This window comes from Trachinotus anak, unplaced genomic scaffold (assembly GCF_046630095.1).
Source record: "Trachinotus anak isolate AG129_WGS33_773 ecotype Australia unplaced genomic scaffold, CSIRO_AGI_Tana_v1 ptg000028l, whole genome shotgun sequence".
Classification (NCBI taxonomy): Eukaryota; Metazoa; Chordata; class Actinopteri; order Carangiformes; family Carangidae; genus Trachinotus; species Trachinotus anak.
Window position 1 is genome coordinate 9,377,303 of NW_027273879.1, and position 18,924 is coordinate 9,396,226.

Genomic DNA, 18,924 nt, shown 5'->3' on the forward strand with positions numbered 1-18,924 from the left:
AAGTTTCAATGGTACAACCAGATACTAAATAACTAGTCTGAAACTAGCTAGTAGTTACTATGAATGTAGGAAGGACTTGGGGTACAAACGCAGTCATGGATTAAAGAATTGAGTTTTAATAAAACACCCACAGATAGCGTTCAACACACACACATGCACGCGCACACACACACACATACACACACACACACACACACACACACACACACACACACATTAGCTGTAATGCCTATGAACACGTGAGTAACATAAATTATCAAGGAAGTCAAATGAATAATTATGTTTTTATTGCACAAATTATGCCCTTTCCCCTAAACTAGCCAGGCTCTGAGGCCTGGGAAATCTATTAAGGCGATGCTATAGATCATCCCATCCACTGTGGCGTGTGTGTAGATCGGTCGGCTCATTTGAGGAATATTGAATCGGTTACAGTAAAGTAAGCCCCTGGATTGAGTCAAATGTAAAAATCCATGCATGTGTGAGGAGCTGTCAGCGTGTGCTGTAATGACGGATGGTGCTGGGTCTCACTTTCAGCAAGAGGTGATAAAAAGTCAAATTATGAGTGCTGGGGAGGGACAAGAGAGTGTGGGGGAGCAGAGACAGAGAAAAGAGAATTGGACCAGATCCGTCAAATGATAAGGGCAATCATTCAATCTGGGAACGTTTTGCCCGATGGAAAGTGTTATTTCCTCCCAGTGCAGTTTGGAGTCAAGGGTCGGCGAGGGGTCAAGAGTATAACCTCTGACCTCATGCTAGTGAAGAGTGAGTCAGTAAGTCGGTTATTGATTCATGGTCTTCACAGTTTACCCATGTTATTATCTATTGGACATGACTGGTTTCCAATTATAATGATTTGCAGAGAAAGTACTGATCAACATGTAAAAACAAATTTTCAGTTAAAAACTCTTGAATTTGAATTCTTTGTCCATTGTACAGACAAACACCCAAGATATTTTTTGTTGTTGTGGGAAACTTCCCTGTCAGGTTTGTTCCTTTCCAAAGGAGAGTTAGGGGATAGTAACCTCTTATTCTTTCTTCAAACCTGCAGTGGAGTAGCAGAAAAATGGAAAATAACCATTCAAACACCTCAGAGCACACAACCTCACACAATTGATAGCACTTCCAAAATATTCAGTTCATTTATTTTTTTTGTGATTTTAGTGCTACTAAAACACCAAAAAGCCTCATGTGAAATGAGTCACTCTGCTTGGTCTGCTTATGCAGGGATGTCCACGCAGATTATCAAAGTTAAAGGTCTTTTTAGTAAGTTTCCGATTAAGCAAATTCTCAAGTTTGTTCCAAAGTTGAAATATTTGGAGGTTCTCATCACATACTGCAACACCACGGTGACCAAAACTGGTGTAAAATTATAAACTCCCAGAACTGATTGAATAAGAGTCACGGTCTGAAACAGGATGCTCACAATCCCAGTTTGTCACAACTGTACTCTGATTTTGCTCAGAATCAGTTAAGACATTAATACTCCCCTGAAAAGTCAGTCAAATAGTCTGGTAGCATCCCACTGTCTTACCACATCACCTCTTAGTTCATCCCGACACCATCTCTCCCTCTCTGCTTTCTGTCAACATCAAACAGAGCCTTGGACCCCCTACCGGGCCGACCCCCACACTGACCTCCTCCACGCTTTCAGACTGACCCGCTCTGAGGTGCGAACTTCTGTCCCCCAGCTGATAGAGCCTCCCGATCATTTTTATAGTCCCCATCCCTCCCTGTTTATGACTCTGCAGTTTGATTACAGCAAAGGGGGTTTGGAGAGGTAAGAGGTAAGAGCCCCAGAGAGGCACACACACACACACACACACACACACAAACACACACACACACACACATCAAAGGAGTTATGAGAGGAATGTGGACATTTGTTGTTTGTTTTATCATCCAGTACCAGCAGTTATCTGCTTAATCATAAAGGATTGGCCTGGGAATGAGGCAGGAGGGACGCTGTGCTGGCCAAACAAACTATCCCCAACACTGTAATAGAGGGAAGTGCCAGATTCAATGTGCTTACAGCAGCTTACAAGGTACATGGGAGTTTTATGTGAAGAGAGAGCAGAAGAACACAACAGAGAGAGGCCAATGTTTACTTTAACATTAAGTCCTGGCAAAGGATGGACTGTTCCTGTTACTATAAAGACACACCTGAGTGAGCACTATTCATGCCCCTGAGCATTACAGTTTAGACTGCACTTTCCCTTTTATGTTGGGGTGCATAGGGGTCTAATAGATAGTTGATATAATATCTTGGAAGACATTATTGATACATGGTTAACAACATTATGATACATCATCAATACACTGGCATCAAGTATTACTGTTTTCGTTAAACATATGGTTGAGATCAGGGTGGCAACTACTGATTTATTTCACTTTCAACCAGCCAATTATTTTCTTGATTAATTGTGTAGTTTATGAATTGTGAAAAAATAGTGGCGATATGGCCCACACACTTTCTCGTAGCCTTCAGATTGCTTGTATGGTCAGAGAAAAGCTATAAAAGATATTCATTTACTATTATAATTATTAATTTACGATAAATCAAATGAGAGAAGTAGCAAATTATTGTCCTCTTATTTGAGGAACTGAATGCAGATATTTTTCCTTCTTTTACAGATACATTATTTCTTGAACCCTGTTGTTTACTGGCGCTGCAATCTTTTGCCACTGTTTTTTACATTTGAATCATTATGGTCTGTTGTGAATAGTGAAGACCTGATAGAATTATTTCTCGACTCAAAGCAGTATGAATGCAGTGATTCCTGTTTTTGAGTGATTCAGTCACACAGATGTATTAGTTCTTGTAGACGTTTGCCTTGCAACATATCATGTCCCATAAATGTCTTTTTTTTTGAAGAAATGGTTGAGGTCGGAATAATTTCTTTACATCAGTCACCATCTGAGTTGAAACACTGAAGCACCCCTTACAACAGCTCTGGCACTAAAGTGAGTGAAGCGTAGTTACAGTGTGTGAGATGCACAACACTTTAATTAAGTCACAAGATCTCTCTCCACCCTTTTCTCTCTCTCTGCCTCTATGAGTCAATCAGACTCTCTGCCCTTCGTTTCCCCTGTGTGGGAGGCCGGTGTGCTGGCCTGAGTAGCTGGGAAAGTCCCATGATTTATGGCCTTTTGCAGGCCTGACTGCTTTTCACCTCGTCAATGATAGAGCCAGAGGTAACGAGGAGTGGTTGCTCCAACCCTCTCCTCTGCTTGGCAAATCCAATTTTATTCATTTGGGATTGAAAGGCACTTCACAGCTTTTGCCATCTGATTCTCATGCTGTTGGTAGATACAATTGGAAAGATTTATCAGACTACTTCTATGTGTAATTGGTTATATTTTTTACGGGTTGGGTGATTATCACGTGGATTAGATGTTAATGATTAAGCAATCCAGAGGGAGAGAGGAGGCCTTTTATTGTCTGTCTCACATGGTAGACTTTCATTTCTTCATTCATTACTTTTTTTTTTCTTTTGATGTATGCTCCACAGAGCCTTGTAAAAGCATTTGCATGAGCAAATTGAAAGCGGCTTTAATGGAAAAAATGTAGGTCTCCTTTTTCAGTTCGTTTAAGAAGATCTTTTGGGGCTTATTATTTACCTTGTGACTCTTTGCCCTGGTCAAGTGGCCCACACTGCTGTATCAACAATATTCAAATGTACTGTATAGCAGAAAATACACTCCCACATGAGACCAAAGCCCACACTGACAGCTGAATCATTATGAGGTCCATTTGGAGGCTTTCAGCACTTGGTTCAGCCTCTATCGGAGGATCAAGCAACTCTGACATATTAAAATCAGCCAACCTTACACATGGAGAGGGACACACACACCACCACCACCAGCAGCAGCAGGGCAGTAACTCAAGGCCAAAGCAGGAGGTTTATTTTTATCATGGGCAAAGGCTCCAAATCATGTTAGTATGAAGGGGGCTATATAAATGCAAATTGTATTGGAGAGCTATTAGTCCTGGAAAAGGTTTGTATGTAAATGCCCTATAGGAGCACTGCGGAGCACTCGGCCAGTTCAGATTAGTGGAGTTCGTGGCAAATGTGCTGCAAAAGACAAAATAAAAAAAAACAGGCAGAAAATGCAGTTGCCTTGTGGTAAATCATGGTGAACAAGGTGAGAAGTTGAGTAATTGAATGGCCAAGGTGTTTCTGTACGGTTTGTTGTGTATGCACGCGAGGTGTGTTTCCTGTGTGCATGTCCAAGTGTTCATGTTTAATGGTCATTTTGTGCATGACACAGGTTTTCTCTGTACCTGAGCAGAACAGAGAGCGGTCATAAGGAACTCTGTGTTTCTTCTCCTTCTTCTTCTTTTTAAATGTTTTTTTCCTTATTGTTTGTTCCGCATAGAATTCGAAAACATGAAAATATTAGTCATTTAAAAAATAAATGAGCAAAATGTTGAAACATCACTAAACAAATGACTGTTGATTGACCATGTTGTGTATAGTTTATAATCGATTTCACAACATGTCAAAAAAAGAGACAAAAAAACAGAGTATTGAGTACAGAAAAAGTAGGTGATTATGAATGACCAAATCAAATATGGCACAAGATGCCACATCACTGATGGTCAGTAGAGAATTTAATAATTGTGCATTAGGCTGTGAGAGACAATGCTAGTGCAAGGCCGCCCTCTAGCTTTGACTAAGGAGAATCACAGTTGTCCAACACCTATCACTCATAAACCCAACACGCAAAATACTGAATGTTTATCCAGACATTCATTGTCTACACACCCAGATATTAAAAGTGCCACATTACAAAAAAATGTATGCAGAAACGGCAGTTTGAATAAAACAGCCTTTATACAGTATTTACATTTCAAGATATGCTCTGACATCATTAGGAAGTTAATGTCTCTATTGACTGTCACCCCCTTAACTTAAAATGACTGGATGGGTCAAATGTAAAGTGCAACTGCAATTCTTCACAGATCTTTTGCTTCTTGAATTATTTCTTCCGAAATGTTATATTTCTGCAAACCCAGGTCATGCCATCCTGAAAAACAAAACAAAACACAGCAATGTGATTATGTTGCAAAAATCAGTGAGATATAATTGATGTGAGCCTAAAAATGGGTTTACAAATATGTATAAAAGCCATATTTTGTTGTTCAGTGCAAAACGATGATATATAATATGTTGACTAGCAGTAGGAATCATGGCTGGTGATGACATGGTCATATGAGGCTGAACCATTTGAATACATATGGTTGAGAAACAGCAGCAAAACCTCCTAAGCCTTTAGAAAGATGATACGATGGTTAACTTCTGACCTATAAAAGAGGGTCTCTTCTTCAACACATTATAATTCTGTGTGTTTGACAAACTTTTATTGTGCACCCAGAGTCAACTGACTACAAAGGAAAATAACTGCACAGTTGCTGATGGCCTGTTAATTTGTCTGACTGTAGGTAAATGCAGGTACTGGAGTCACCTGAACCCCCTCAGCAGTGAGTGCTGAGCAGGCCTGGACCTGCCACATGCGATCCCGGATAGTATGCAGACTGAGACTTTCTGCCAGCTCAGAGGCCGGGCTGGCTGTCATCAGGTCCTGCTTGTTGGCAAAGATTAGCAGGGGCACGGCAGCAAGCTTCTCCTCCTCCAGCAACTCAGCCAGCTCCTGAAGGAACAGACACACAGTCAGCAATATAATCATTTGTCTAAGTTAGGAAATTGAATAATTTTAGTGACGTTTGGCTTTACATGAACTGATTGCTATCATTGCGATATACATGACTGCATATAGCAATGACAATAATGTCAATTTCAAACCTTCTAAATATTCCATTGTAACTGTATATGACAAGTAATCACGCTAAAATACTGAATTATTGCTCTCCTTTAAAGAAAATTTCAAATGAATCTCACCAGACTTGTCTCTTCAAACCTTTTCCTGTCTGAGCTGTCAATCACATAGATCTGTAAACAATACAGTCACAGATATTAACAAACTGATAATAACATATATAAAACACTTAATACTATCTGTGGATATTGAATCTATTTAGGTACAGTGATTGTAATATGCAGCTGAAATATATCAAACAGAACCTACAAGCACATCTGTGTTCTCAAAATAGTTCCTCCAGTAGGGGCGGATCTTGCGCTGACCTCCAATGTCCCAAACATTCAACTTGAAGCCAGAAGACTGAACACTCTTTATATTGAAGCCCTGTTCAAAGATAACATGGATGCTTTCACTTATACTTGTAGCGGGTGGATTAAATAATGCTAAAAAAAAATAAACTAAAGAAAAATATCTATGTAATGATATCTGGGTGTAAAGATGTCCATGGAGTGTGTCAAAGCAACTAGATGTGTAAAAGTCAGTGATAAAGTGCTTTACAAAAGGCAAACATAAAAGAACCAAATCAGAAAATCTTATATCACAGCTCGGGTCACTCTCAGACAGTTTGAAAAACACTAAATTTCGAAACATGATATTTTAGATATACTCGCGGAAATGATACAAATAATTTTTGACTCAGATTTTGCATGGTGCAATGTGTTTGTATTTTTGTACTTGAGTAGGGGTGATGTGGCTGATATCTTCAGCTGCCATCTGTTTGAGCAGAGTGGTCTTGCCAGCGTTGTCCAGACCTAACAACAGTAAGCGCACCTCCTGTTCTGGAGACTGCTTCAGCCTCCGAAGAATGGACAACAGGCCCTGCAGGTGGATCAGAGCACAAGTTAGAGGTGATAAGCTTCAAGAGCAGATTCCAAGATGACATAACATACAGATAAACCTGAGAGCATTTTCTCACTGTCTTGTCACACAGTCATAATCTTAGCTGTATCAGGCAAAGGCTGGGATTTCAAGAGCTGGCTGGCACCCTGTGCAGTCTGCACCAGTCATCAGAGGCCAGGCTGGTAGCAAGGTTTGGCAGAGGAAAAAATCTGAGGAATAGGAGTTTAGACACTCGCCGTAGAGCAAGAATCATCTTGAGCATGAGGATTTAGCTGTTGGCTGCTTGCAGGCACCTACATATGTAGCAGGCCAAAAGCTCTCATTGTTCAGCCGAGATTAGGCATGTGCACAGTGAGTGGCTTGTGTCCAGAAGGCGGAAAGGAAGGCTTTGGCTCAAGCCATTTACCTTGCAGTGTGTTCTGATAATATGGAAATGCTGTCACTGCACTCTGTGACCTGTAACATATGTACTGTGTCCAAATAGGATTCAAATGATTTTCAAGAGATTGCTTGTCAATAGGTAAATCTATACATATAGTAATATTTTCAGCACATTTCAGTGCACATCTTTAAAAACAGTCTCATATCTCAGTTGTTTTCCTTGGCTTTTTCTACATTTTATAACTTTATCATTTGTGGATTGTACACTTGTCACTTCTTGTCTTACATATTCTCTTCTTTGACCCCGTGTCTTTCTTCGTCTTTCTCCTGTAATGCATGTTGTAACTTCTATTTTGAAAAGGGCTACATAAATGAAATGCACTTGCTTCCCTGCACTAAAAGGAAGTCTGAATTGTTATGATAAAAGTAGCCTACTACAACTTGCCAAACCAGACATTTGACATTGTCAGTGATAACTCATATCATCACCCTCATTATCAACCTGTTGTTGACATTTTCTGTCACAAACAACTTTATAAAACCTAAAGCAGTGTGTTATCTCTCCTAACTAGGTGCCCCATTCACTGGCACCTGCTGTTAGCCAGACTTATAGCTAACAGTTTCCATTATCACACACATATCCAGAAACAGTAGATAGCTATCATTTCACCGGGATCCCGAAGGCGCTATGCTAACTGTGATGACTCACCATGTTTCCCTCAGTGTTGGTGTTGTGGCCCTCGGTCAGGCTGAGTGGATTAACATCTCCTGACCATGTTTCTTAGGTGAACAGCTCTGACTGTTCTGTTGCCGGGGAAACCGTGACGTCAGCGTAAACAACCCCGAAACAACGTCTGAAAAAACGGAAGTCCAAAATTGCGCCATGCAAAATCTGAGTCTAAAATTATTTAAAATGTATTATTTAAAATATCATGTTTTTTTTTTAAGTGTTTTTCAAACTGTCTGAGAGTGAGCAGAGCTGTAATATAAGTTTTTTAACTTTTTAATTTGGTTCTTTTATGTTTGCCTTTTGTAAAGCACTTTATCACTGACTGTGAGAAGTGTTATATAGGCTAAATTAACTTTATTAATATGATATTATTGTAATAAGAACAATGAAAGCAACACATTTTTGATGAAGTACAATTTATTAAATAATTTCTAGTGCGTGTTACATTTAGTACATTTAATAACTAGCCTCCTTTATTTCCCTGTTATGTTGTTCCATATTTTATGAATTAAAGTACTCAGCTTGTAATTGAGGTCATTACATTTTGAGTGTTATAAGTTAATAAATGTGAGAATTGATGCTCCAAGTGAGTGATGACTTTATGTTATGATTAATTATTCACAATTAAAATAAGTGGTAATCTTTCTTTCTCGTTCTGAAGTTGAATTCTGTGAAATCATGTGGTTTCACAGGTGTAAACACAGCGCCCCCCACAGTTCAGCGGCAGTCCCTGATTCGTATATCTACCAGGGCTGTTTCTGAGTTTCTGAGTCAAGGAACAGCAAAAACACGTCTATGTGCGACAGGCTGAACCGTAAACTAGCCATATCCACCTGCAGTCACCTCGACAAGTCGTCGATTCGACCGACTGCTATATGATTCCCGTCGTGTTAACGGCCGTCAACCCAGAAAGATGCCGCAGAAAGCACTGGGATCCATTGTAGCTCTTCTTTGTACCGGGACCTGTCTGGTGCAGGTAAGCCGCCGCTAGCGCTCCCGGGGTCGGTGGACCGTTCTAGCCGAGGCCGCGGCTTCTGGGCTGGGTGAAGGCCTTCTGTCGATCCCTTTTGTCTCCTCCACAAAGGAAACTCGGCACGGCTTGCTACTGTATACAGAGGATGACGTCAGTTGGTCAAAGTTTTTATTTATATTTCGACAGCTAACTTGGTAAAAAAAAAAACTGGTTGTAACTCGAAAAGCTACACGGTTTTTTTTTACTACCATCAATTTACACTTTGTATCAAGGCTTTCAAGATTAACGTTAGCCGCTGCTAACTGGTACCCGGCAAATTGACGTGTTTATTCATAGTTGTTGATATTGGCTAGCCAGACAGGGCAGTCAGCCTCAGTTTGTCCTGCTTGGTTTCCAGATAAAATCACTATTTTAACTTTCGTCGGAAAAGAGAGCGAAAGGAACCCACACAATGTTCATTAAGCAGTTTATATATATATATATTTACATTGACATCGTCCGTAGTGTCATTCTTTTAATACAGATTGCTATTTGAAGTCTCCTTAACAAAAACAAATGTCTACAAATGAAAGGCCCTAGCGAAGACATTTTGATACTGTGATCATTTTAAAATGCCACTGGGCTCTGCCTTGTTTTGATTACTGGTTGGACCCCATCATACGTATTATACTGTATACTGCTATGTGTATTGTATTAATACGTGTTTTTTAATTGTACTTTGGGGTTGGTAACTTTCAGTTGTAGCCTTGCCCTTCTAAGTTAACATGTTCAAATCTTATTTTAACTAACCAGTTTAAATAAAAGTGTTACTGTACAGAACAGTGGGACTGAAACTGTTAACACACAGTAAGTCACACAGAAGTGACAAATGACAAAGGCTAAATAGGTCAGTCTATCAAGAGCTTGCTATTCATTTTCGTATTTACTTGTGTGATTGAGTATTGACTCAGACAGTCACTTTGTGTACCTCTTGTGTATACTTAAGGCGAAGGAGTTCTGTTTTGGGGTTAACAATGAACAGTACCGCTGTGAGATGGGGTACTGCTGTGGAGAGACAGAGTGCTGCACCTACTACTATGAGCTGTGGTGTAAGTACAATTGATTGTTCATCCCTCATTCAGTTAAATCACATTCTGTATGTTTGTGTACGTTCCATATTGCCTCACCATTTCTCATTTTGGAGATTGAACTCTTAAAATTGGTTTTGTTTGATGTGTGTTGCTTTATTCTCTAATTAGTTTTACTTTCACTGATAAGATCAGTTAACTTCTGTATAGTTGTCAAATTGAAACCAACATGTACCAACATGTACTTAAAAGTAAAAATATATTGAGCCTAGAGTTTAACTACAGAAAAAGAATGGTTTTATATTGATTAATATTTTAGTTATGCTTATGCTTAAAATAGTATTTATGTTATTGCACCAAATTAATTTTGAAGTAAATTTTAACACCTAACTCCTCATCATGGTTTACAGTCTGGCAAAGTGCTGGTTAGTTAGATGATAAAATTATTACATTGAACCTTTGTAGGGTTTTGGTTAGTTTGGACCCTCATCATCATGCTGAGTTGCTGCTGTGCCTACCGACACCGGAGGGTTAAGATGCGCCTGCAGCAGGAGCAACGTCAACGTGAGATCAGCCTCATGGCCTACCAAGGAGCCTCTAGCTCCTTCATCTCCCCTCCACCACTCAATCTAAGTGAGTATCCTTTCTGTTTTTTATGGGGACATCAAAGATGCCTTCCAGAATTAAATCGTGAATATACTCTATAATTTCAATTTTCTGTTATTTTGCAATTCAGTGTTCTATGTCATCTTGCAGCTTTATATTTGGCCTGTGAGTTTCTCAAAAATCTTGACAGTTGTTTGGTATCCACTCCATCAGATGGAAGGACACTCTCAGTTGGGTATCTGTATAATCAATACAGATTAAGATCTACAAACAGGGTTGTGATGGTGCAAGCATAGATGATAGTCTTTTTTCCAGAAACTTCATCTAGCTATTCCTCTGGGCTCCTCGTGTGCTCCTGGACCTGGTGAGAGATTCAGGGTTTGCCCTGAGGTTTCCTGTGATTTAGTGCAAAGCTGCACCTTGATACCAAGGTCATCTTGGATAGACTTAGACAAACTGAGGCTAGCCATCCTGCAGGCTTCATTTTGGCTGTCCCTATGCGCAGCATTATTCTTTTGGGCACTACTCAAAGCTAAGGGTCAGGACTTTGAACTTTGCTCTCCCCACCACCAAGGTCCTACATAAACATCTGCATCGCAGCACTCTGACCTACAAGCATTGTCTACCTGAACTTTCCTGTCTTTTACTGAGAGTAAACCTACTGAGTTATTACCTTAGAATTGGACGTGCTGATCCCTGTCCCATTTTTGTCATACTCATCTGAAAGTTGCCTGATTGTATATTGAAGATCATGGTCTGATGTTGCTGGAAGGACAGCAAACAGCGGAGATGCCACCCTAATGTCAGTGGTCACTCTGGACCCTCACTGAAACTTGATATTGTGTCCACTAATATCACAAACAGGAGTGGGACAAGGTGCACACACAGTCTGAGGCCCACAGCGAACATGCTTGACTTAATGTCAAGAATGTGAACACAACTCTGACTGAGAGCGTACACAGTGAGTGACTCACACAGATACCCTGGCAACATGTGCTCTTGAAGCTCTTCCTGCTGCCCTCCAACATTGCAGCTTTAAACCTGTAACCCTGATGTGCACATGTTAACCCGCTTTAAATCTACCTTCATGGATAATATTCATGTCACACTGAGTCCGGAGAAAGCATATTTTCTTGTTTTGTACTCATCTCTGTTTATATGTCAGTATGAAGTGCAATTTTGTGAAATGGACAACAGAGAAAATACAGTATGATCAGAAATCCATCAACAAAGTGTAATCAGCTGTGAGACCTGCATTTACTTAAGGGTTTGCTTTGAATCCAAATGAGTGCTCTCCACGGTGGTTAGCTTAGGTTTTGAGATATGAGAAAGGTGATCCTTAGTACCAACACAAACATGTAGGCCCTGATATATTAGATTGGCCATTAATGAAGCTGTTGCACAACCTCCATCCCTCTCCTCTACTTGTCGAGCATTAGAAGTCTCCAGCAAAGGAAGCTGTGTCATTTGCAAAATAAATTTTAGATATTTACCTGAAGCACTTTTCTAGGATGACTTGCAACTTGTTGTTCTTGTTCCTACTGTCCTTTTAATTTGAGAGAAAATAGCACACTGAGTCTGAGGACTACCGAAGCTTTACTTACCAAAGTTTTTTTCATTGGTGAAATTGGTTGGCATATACAACACCATGTTAGAATAATTAGCATGGATGTACGGCTGCAACTAACTATTATTGATGAATCTGTTGGTTGTTTTCTCAATTCATTTCCTAAAGCTGAAGCTGAAGTTTTCAGATTGCTTGTTTTGTCCCACCAGTAGTACCATACCCAAACAGATTTGGTTTAATATCATAGAGAACTAAGAAAAGTACCTAACACCTGAGAAGCTGGAAGCAGTGAGTTTTAGCTTTAAAGAAATGACTGAATCCATTTTCAAAAGAGTTTTCTATTAATTCTGTCTTTATGTGCATGACAGTTGGAAAGCTAAAGCTTGTGTATTTGCTGACTTTCAGGGTTCTGGAACGACTGCAAGCTTCCTGACTATGAAGAGGTGGTAGGCCACCCCCCGACACCACCCCCTCCTTACTCTGAAAACCCCCCTGAGACTGCACCAGCACTCCCTCCACAACTGCGCCAGCCAGACGCTGCCTCAGTGCCACAACCCCTGGCCGAGGCTGACCTGAGGGCCGATAGTGAGGCCTCAGGCTCATCATCAGAACAGGATGCAGTGTCGATGCCAATCCAAGCACAGCGTCTGGAAGTGGAGAACGTGGAGGCTCCATTGATGCCAGCAGAAGAGGACGAAGAGCTCGTCACTCGGCGTCGGCATGTGACTGGCGACTCAGGGATTGAAGTGTGCGTATGCCAGCTGGACGTAGATGAGGGCTCGGGGCTTGAGGAGGAAAGCGACGAGGAACACAGGATGTGCAAGGTCACCGGCGGGGAATGCTGCTCTGGGCATCAGCAGCAAACGTTCAGACAGAAGGAGCGTACCTCTGATCTGCCCAGCCAGACCGCCAGCACCAGCACTGGAGACCACATGGTGTGATTCACAGCGTAATATAGGCATGACAAGAAAATGATGACGATAACTAATCTTTAATGGCTTCCGATTAAGAAAGATGAATAACACATTATGTGGAAAAACTCCTGGCTTCTTTTTTTTTTTTTTGCTTTGCTTTTCCTTAGTGGGGAAACCAGCAAACACACGTTGATGCTCCATTTGGTCTGTTTTTTCTGAGCGATAAGTGACAGAATGTCAGCGGGTAGTGAGAAGGCAGCAATTGATTGTGACTGAAATCAGAAACGACTGTTTCCCGTGCTCCTACCCTATCCTTCAGCACTGCCGTCATGTTTCCGTTTCTGTCTCGCCACTCTCTTTGGTCACAACATTTCCGGCCATCCTTCCATCTGACATTTTACCTCCGGTGGGATGGTCAGCTTGAAGCATACCAATAAGGTCAGCAGCATTTCTCCTCTGTCCCCACTATGACGAAGCAGAGGAGTTCAAAACCAACTGAAGATGATACTGGATGAATTAGACACGAGCACACATTTCTGTATGTGTGTGAGAGTTTGTGTGTGAGCTGTAAAATGTAGGGCACAGCTGCGCGGTGATGTCAGCTCTGAGGTCATGGCAACCAGCGTCTGGTGTCCTCTGGTTTGTGGGATGTTTCACATCTAGATTTAGGGGGAGACTAAACATCCACAAATAGCAGAGGCAGTGACAGGAAGGAGTTGAGTTTTTTTCGTTTTGTCTCTGGGTTTTAAACAACATACATCCTCCCTCCAGCACTTTTTCCTTTTTGATATCCATACTGTTGTCTCCACAGCTTTGTGGTGACCAATTAGCACGACTGTACGTAAGGAGTGATCGGCTTTTCATGATTTATTGATGGTGTGCACGTGATCTCCCCTCTTTGGCTTCTGACTGCATTTAGGGGTTTTGCCACCCTTTTTTTTTTTTAATCAATAAAAAGCCTTGTGGTGGATCTGTGTTAGGGTTATGTCAGAGTGAGTGTATTGCTCAGTAGATAGTTTGGATGTTAATAACAAAGTATGTATTTGCTTTTGTTTTTTCATTTCATAACCAGCTGTGCTTCAGTAAATGCCACAGGTGTCACCATTAATCCCAACAAAGCTCCTGACAGGGGCTGCTAAAGTGTGTACTAGTGAGTGGGTGTTTTCGTGCAGTAGGGAAGATGTGAGTGTGTATAACCTTTAAGTGCTGATCTATTTGGTTGAAATACTCACTCAGCACAGAGTTGGATTAACAATTAAAGCACTGTTCTTTGTTTTTTTTTTTTTGCATGAGGCATGAATTTGTGTTTGAGTTAATTAGCATTTTCTAGCAGTTGTGCTACTCGCTTTGCTCATCTGTTTGTCAGAATGACAGTGGGCTACAGTGGATACATAACTCCATACCCAGATGTAAGGATAAAGAAATGGACTTAGGTTTAAGTTCAGATTCCCTGGATCAAGTGTCATTGTGTTGTTATGACCATGTGAGCCATGCTTTGCTGTTTTGTGGTGCTGATGGCTAGTTAGCTGGTGCTGTCTCGACTCTCTGTGGACCCTGTAGCTCTTGGCAGTGTAAGGAATTTGCAGTGGTATTTTCCATTGGCAGCAGAGGTTGGGTGCATTAGAAAGTTGAGGTGAATGCAGGCTTTGCTCTGCAGTTTAGTTAGTGATGGCACAGTTTGCAGAGTCTGTTGTGATCAACTGCATGCTGCTCTGCTTTGCATATTTGCTTGCCCAGTATACTGTAGAGCATGAATTCAAAGCATTGCAGTTGAACTTAATCAGATAGGAAAATAACTGCAAATGTTATTTGTCACATGATAAAAGTCTGTGCAAGACAAGTAGTAACTGATAATTCAGTGAATGTTTCATTTTGAATTAAGTTTGGAACAACAACAACTTTTTTTATTTGTCTGCTCTGATGCTGTGTGACAAAGTGGGCACAGTGTAAAGACTCAGGTCAGTCATTCTGCTTCACACAAGCACACACGCTCACATAGTCCTGCTCCTGATTGGTCTTAATCACTGTCATGATGTTAAACTCAATGGTGTAATATATTGAATTCTTCAAAAGTAAAACTGGCCTAAAAAGTCTCCAACAGTGCCCTGACTGAATTAGCAGTTTAAACTTTCAGTTGTCACTTTACAGACTCCAAACATGTATCATGGCTTTTTTAAAATGTAGATTGAGCATAAATTTCCAGCTGGCAAAGTTGGGGAGTTAATGCTAACAATTCATGCTTGTTGGATATATTTATTCATCTGTTAAAATTGCCTGGCATGTCTCTTTTTTTTCGGCACTGATTGAACTCTGATAAAGACACATTTGGGAAGTTCTTGGCCTCTTAACAGGACGTGACATTGGGTTCTGCACATAAATGTGTATAGTTTTGGGACCCATGCACCTCAGTGGCCCATGAAAGTGTTTCCTCTTTCCTACAACCCCCATCCAAGAGATCTGCTCTGGTAGTGCTTGTGTTATTTTGTGCGGTGTTCTACCATTTGAGCTTGAGCACTTTCTGTTGTGGGAAAACAGTACAAGAGGCCCGGCGCAGCAAAGCTGACCAAGGCTCAAATTGAAAGATGAGAGATTTTGTTTCATGCTCATTAAATGGGCCGAGTCAATTAAACATGCCGTTTGCCAGTTTTGCTGCACTAGTATTAGGTTTGCGGTCCTTGTGTTGCATCGTCGAGCAGGTGTGTAAATATGAAGCCATACTAACATGACAGTGACCTTTTCAGAAGAGCTGTTACACTGTGAGCATGACTGCACACCCATTAGCAGAAGTAATAGAAGACATTTTTTGTGACCAACACACCTCAAGCTGCCTTGCTGCATCTCTAGAGAGCAAATGTCTTGATTATGTAATTGCACAATAACATATACCCTCTGTATGCGGGAACAGACGCGCTACTGCCTTACTAGAGTAGATGTAGTGAAGTGGGTTTGTTCTGGATTTCTTTTGAATGGTGATACTTGTGTTTTTCCAAGCATGATTGCTTCAGAACAGGGTAGTGTTTTTGTATCAACAGATGAAAGCATCTGAGCTGGTTCCGAGAAAGGGTGCTCGCTTTATGAGAAAAGGATGTGGTTTATAAACATTTTAAAGCCACAAGTTTTAAACTGTCAGATGTTCCGTAGGTTTACATAGATTGATTTTGTATCTGAGGGGTGGTTGTGTTGAATTTTAAAATACTGTGTATCTAGTTAGTTGTGGCACTGATGGAATTTGTGAAGTTCAGATTGTTGAGTTTGTGCTCACTCTGTTTTTGTTCTGTGGATCTGGTTGCAATTAGTTTGTGAAATTAACTGACTCGAAAGCATGAGGAAAATAAGTAAAAAAAAAAAAAGTCTAATTTTAGTTTTCTATGGTCTGGTTGTGATTCATCCTAGTTGTTTGTTGCGGTAGGCGAACAAAAGTGAACTCCCAACAAGAGATTGCTTTTTAACCTTTTTTTGCTAAGGTGCAGTTTTGCTTATTTGTATAGTTATGTAGACAAAATAACAGTGGGGGGGTTGAGGAATTAGGGAATGATAGTTCTTTTTTGCATGAATGAACTGGAGGTCCATAGTTTTCCCATTGCCAAACAACTACTATGCCTCCCTGGTTTTCACATGTTTACTGAAATTAAGGGCTATATCAGTCATCAACTGTGGACAAAAATCCTTTTCATTGAGTGATTCGTCTGCTCTGTGCTGTTCATTTAAAGCCACAGTTGCCACAGATCCACCATCTGAACATAGTCAGAAATGAGCAATGTGGGCGTGGTCAGTGTTTGGATGTGGATGTCCTTTAATACCGAGGCAAAGCTCATATTCAACAATAGCTGATTGTAAATGTTTGTTATATAGGCTCAAACTTTGCCTTCATGTTTTTGTCAACCTCAGTGGAGGTGCGTGATGTGACATCCCTCCACCCCCTCCACCCCCCACACCCCCCCACATCCCCCACCTAGTGAGAACAGTTCTCCCTTATGTAACTAGTTGCATGTGTGGCTGTGACAGGAGTTTTTGTGTTGCTCCGATGGGTCTTTGTGGACCATGACTGCACCCTCCACCCAGGCTCTGTCTTGGTAACGGTAGCTAACGCTGTAGCCGTGTTTGTGTTTTTTTTTTCCTCTTAGCTGCACCACTCTGCATGTGGACCCTTGGAAACAGGAGGGCACATCCACCCATGCAGAAGTATCGACAAAATAATCTACCAAAGTTGCTGATATCTCTACGCTACACAGATCATCGCCGTTTTCACCACTCTGTGTGTGTCCATGTCTGTGTGTGTGTGTGTGTGTGTGTGTGTGTGCTGGCACAACATTGGTCAGTTTGGTTTCCCACTCTCAGGGTCGTCTTTAACGAGCAGTGCTAGAGTTTTAAATTAACACATTTCTGACCCACCAGTCTCAAAGCCAAAGCAGTTGTTTCACGGTTATTGTCTGTCTTAGTTTCTGCATCACGCATCTCTGTAGCGTATTGTACTTTTCTCAACTAGGCTATGCAACAACATAAACCTACTGTTATATGCTGCGACCCCACTCTCACTTTCTGTCATTTATCTGTGGGGACCAGTACAAGCAATAGAACTCTCAGTACTTGTGGCACTGCACTGTACTGTAATCTACATTGGTTGGTCTGCGTACATGGAAAAAAAGAAAAAAAAAGTATACTTGTAATGCTACTACAGTGATGTGGTGAGTATGTGTGCTTCAATGTTGGCTGAGGGGCTTTGAGTTAAAAAGCCATTATATTATATATATTCTTTTTCCCTCTTGTTGGCTTTTTCCTGTTTGCCTCCTCAACCACTAAAACTTTCTACTCCTAATGTATGAATAAACCACATTATTAAGTTGTATAAGCCGAAGGAAGAAGTTGAATATATTGTTTTCGTTGGATGAATACTCATTTGATATGTTATGGTCTCTGTCAAACCTTTCCATCCCTCATATCTGTTGCAATAATTCAATGTGTTCGGGTTTCTCAGTTTAAACAATGGCTATCTTCTTTTTCCATCTTCATGAATTTTCACCGACTGAATATTTAACGGTTGCCTTTTAATCCACAATTACTATGACACCACCAGTTTCTGAATTTTTATATATTATGCATATGAAAGACCTCAACATGGAACACAGTCAGCTCGCATTAGACCAGCACACATTAGGCTGATACAGAAATGACTTGTGGACCCTTAGACTCTGAACTTGTAAAAGAAAAAACATCCCCATCATCAGCATGATTGTTTCTGTCAAGCAACTTGGAAACTACTTCATCCTCAACCATAGATAATACCAAACAGATGGAGGTGCCGCGGTTGAGCTATGTGGAATTTTTTTTTTTTTAATGCCAAAATGAGAAACACCCTAGTTTGAGAAGGAAGCAGGTATCTACAAACACACACCAGTCTCTTTCTACATTGTTTTCCTGGTAACTTAAAACAAGCCAAAACAAGTAAAGTGGAAAAAGAGGAAAAAAAAAAAAGTAAAGCACTGAATTACACATAAAAATGCTTTGGTTTTAGTAAAAAGTCTGCTGTGTACTCTTTGGGTCATCATTTGTATTTTATTTTTTTAATAAAACAAACATTGGCACTCATCTCACTGACTCTTGCCATTTCTTGACTGAAATCCTCTGAACTCATTCATTTCACTACAAATATCCATTTGCAGTATCCTGATATTTTGTCTTAAACGTTTTGTTTGTAAAGCTTGGAAAACAAAAGGCTTCTTGTGTGCTCAAAGAGTGATGGACCCTGAGCACTCCGGGGTGGAAATGGTGCCCCAGCTCGGCATGTGACAAATCTGAGAAATTGATCTGGAGAACTGTCACACAGCTGTGCGAGAAGCACCTCAGGCAGTTAGTCTAAATTATTGACGGGATGTTATGTCAGCCAATAATTAGGATAACACGCAACCTCTTGTCCTAACACACTGAAGGTTCAAAAAGTCTGATCATGAGGTTTCTGTTGTGCACTT

At 40.7% G+C, this 18,924-nt stretch overlaps 2 protein-coding genes across 3 annotated transcripts; one reads left to right on the forward strand and one right to left on the reverse strand.

The window, feature by feature from the left end:
* Positions 1 to 4,724: 4,724 nt before the first annotated feature.
* Positions 4,725 to 7,961, reverse strand: LOC139611967 (ADP-ribosylation factor-like protein 3). 2 transcript variants are annotated; one of them, XM_071467059.1, is made up of 6 exons: positions 7,811 to 7,961; positions 6,652 to 6,699; positions 6,088 to 6,204; positions 5,901 to 5,951; positions 5,467 to 5,652; positions 4,725 to 5,028 (listed from the first exon to the last, which is right to left on the reverse strand). In XM_071467059.1, exons 1-6 carry the CDS (start codon positions 7,811 to 7,813, stop codon positions 4,981 to 4,983), a joined length of 453 nt encoding a protein of 150 aa, XP_071323160.1. In that variant the 5' UTR covers positions 7,814 to 7,961; the 3' UTR covers positions 4,725 to 4,980. The 2 variants fall into 2 exon arrangements, with proteins under 2 accessions (XP_071323160.1, XP_071323159.1); XM_071467058.1 differs by having other exon boundaries at positions 6,556 to 6,699; positions 7,811 to 7,943.
* Positions 7,962 to 8,464: 503 nt separating this feature from the next.
* Positions 8,465 to 18,544, forward strand: wbp1 (WW domain binding protein 1). Its single transcript, XM_071467057.1, has 4 exons — positions 8,465 to 8,807; positions 9,790 to 9,892; positions 10,337 to 10,504; positions 12,450 to 18,544. The coding sequence occupies exons 1-4, from the start codon at positions 8,745 to 8,747 to the stop codon at positions 12,983 to 12,985; spliced, it is 870 nt and encodes a 289-aa protein (XP_071323158.1). The 5' UTR covers positions 8,465 to 8,744; the 3' UTR covers positions 12,986 to 18,544.
* Positions 18,545 to 18,924: the final 380 nt, after the last annotated feature.

What these genes read in the sequence shown, in the direction of transcription:
- LOC139611967 (XM_071467058.1), bottom strand. An exon ending in TTGAGAACACAGATGTGCTT is followed by an intron (nt 5,952 to 6,087) that starts GTAGGTTCTGTT and finishes TATTGTTTACAG; the next exon opens with ATCTATGTGATTGACAGCTC. An exon ending in TCACTGCTGAGGGGGTTCAG is followed by an intron (nt 5,029 to 5,466) that starts GTGACTCCAGTA and finishes TTTGTTTTTCAG; the next exon opens with GATGGCATGACCTGGGTTTG.
- wbp1 (XM_071467057.1), top strand. Translation starts at nt 8,745, where the DNA reads ATGCCGCAGAAAGCACTGGGATCCATTGTAGCTCTTCTTTGTACCGGG. An exon ending in CCGGGACCTGTCTGGTGCAG is followed by an intron (nt 8,808 to 9,789) that starts GTAAGCCGCCGC and finishes TGTATACTTAAG; the next exon opens with GCGAAGGAGTTCTGTTTTGG. An exon ending in CTACTACTATGAGCTGTGGT is followed by an intron (nt 9,893 to 10,336) that starts GTAAGTACAATT and finishes GAACCTTTGTAG; the next exon opens with GGTTTTGGTTAGTTTGGACC.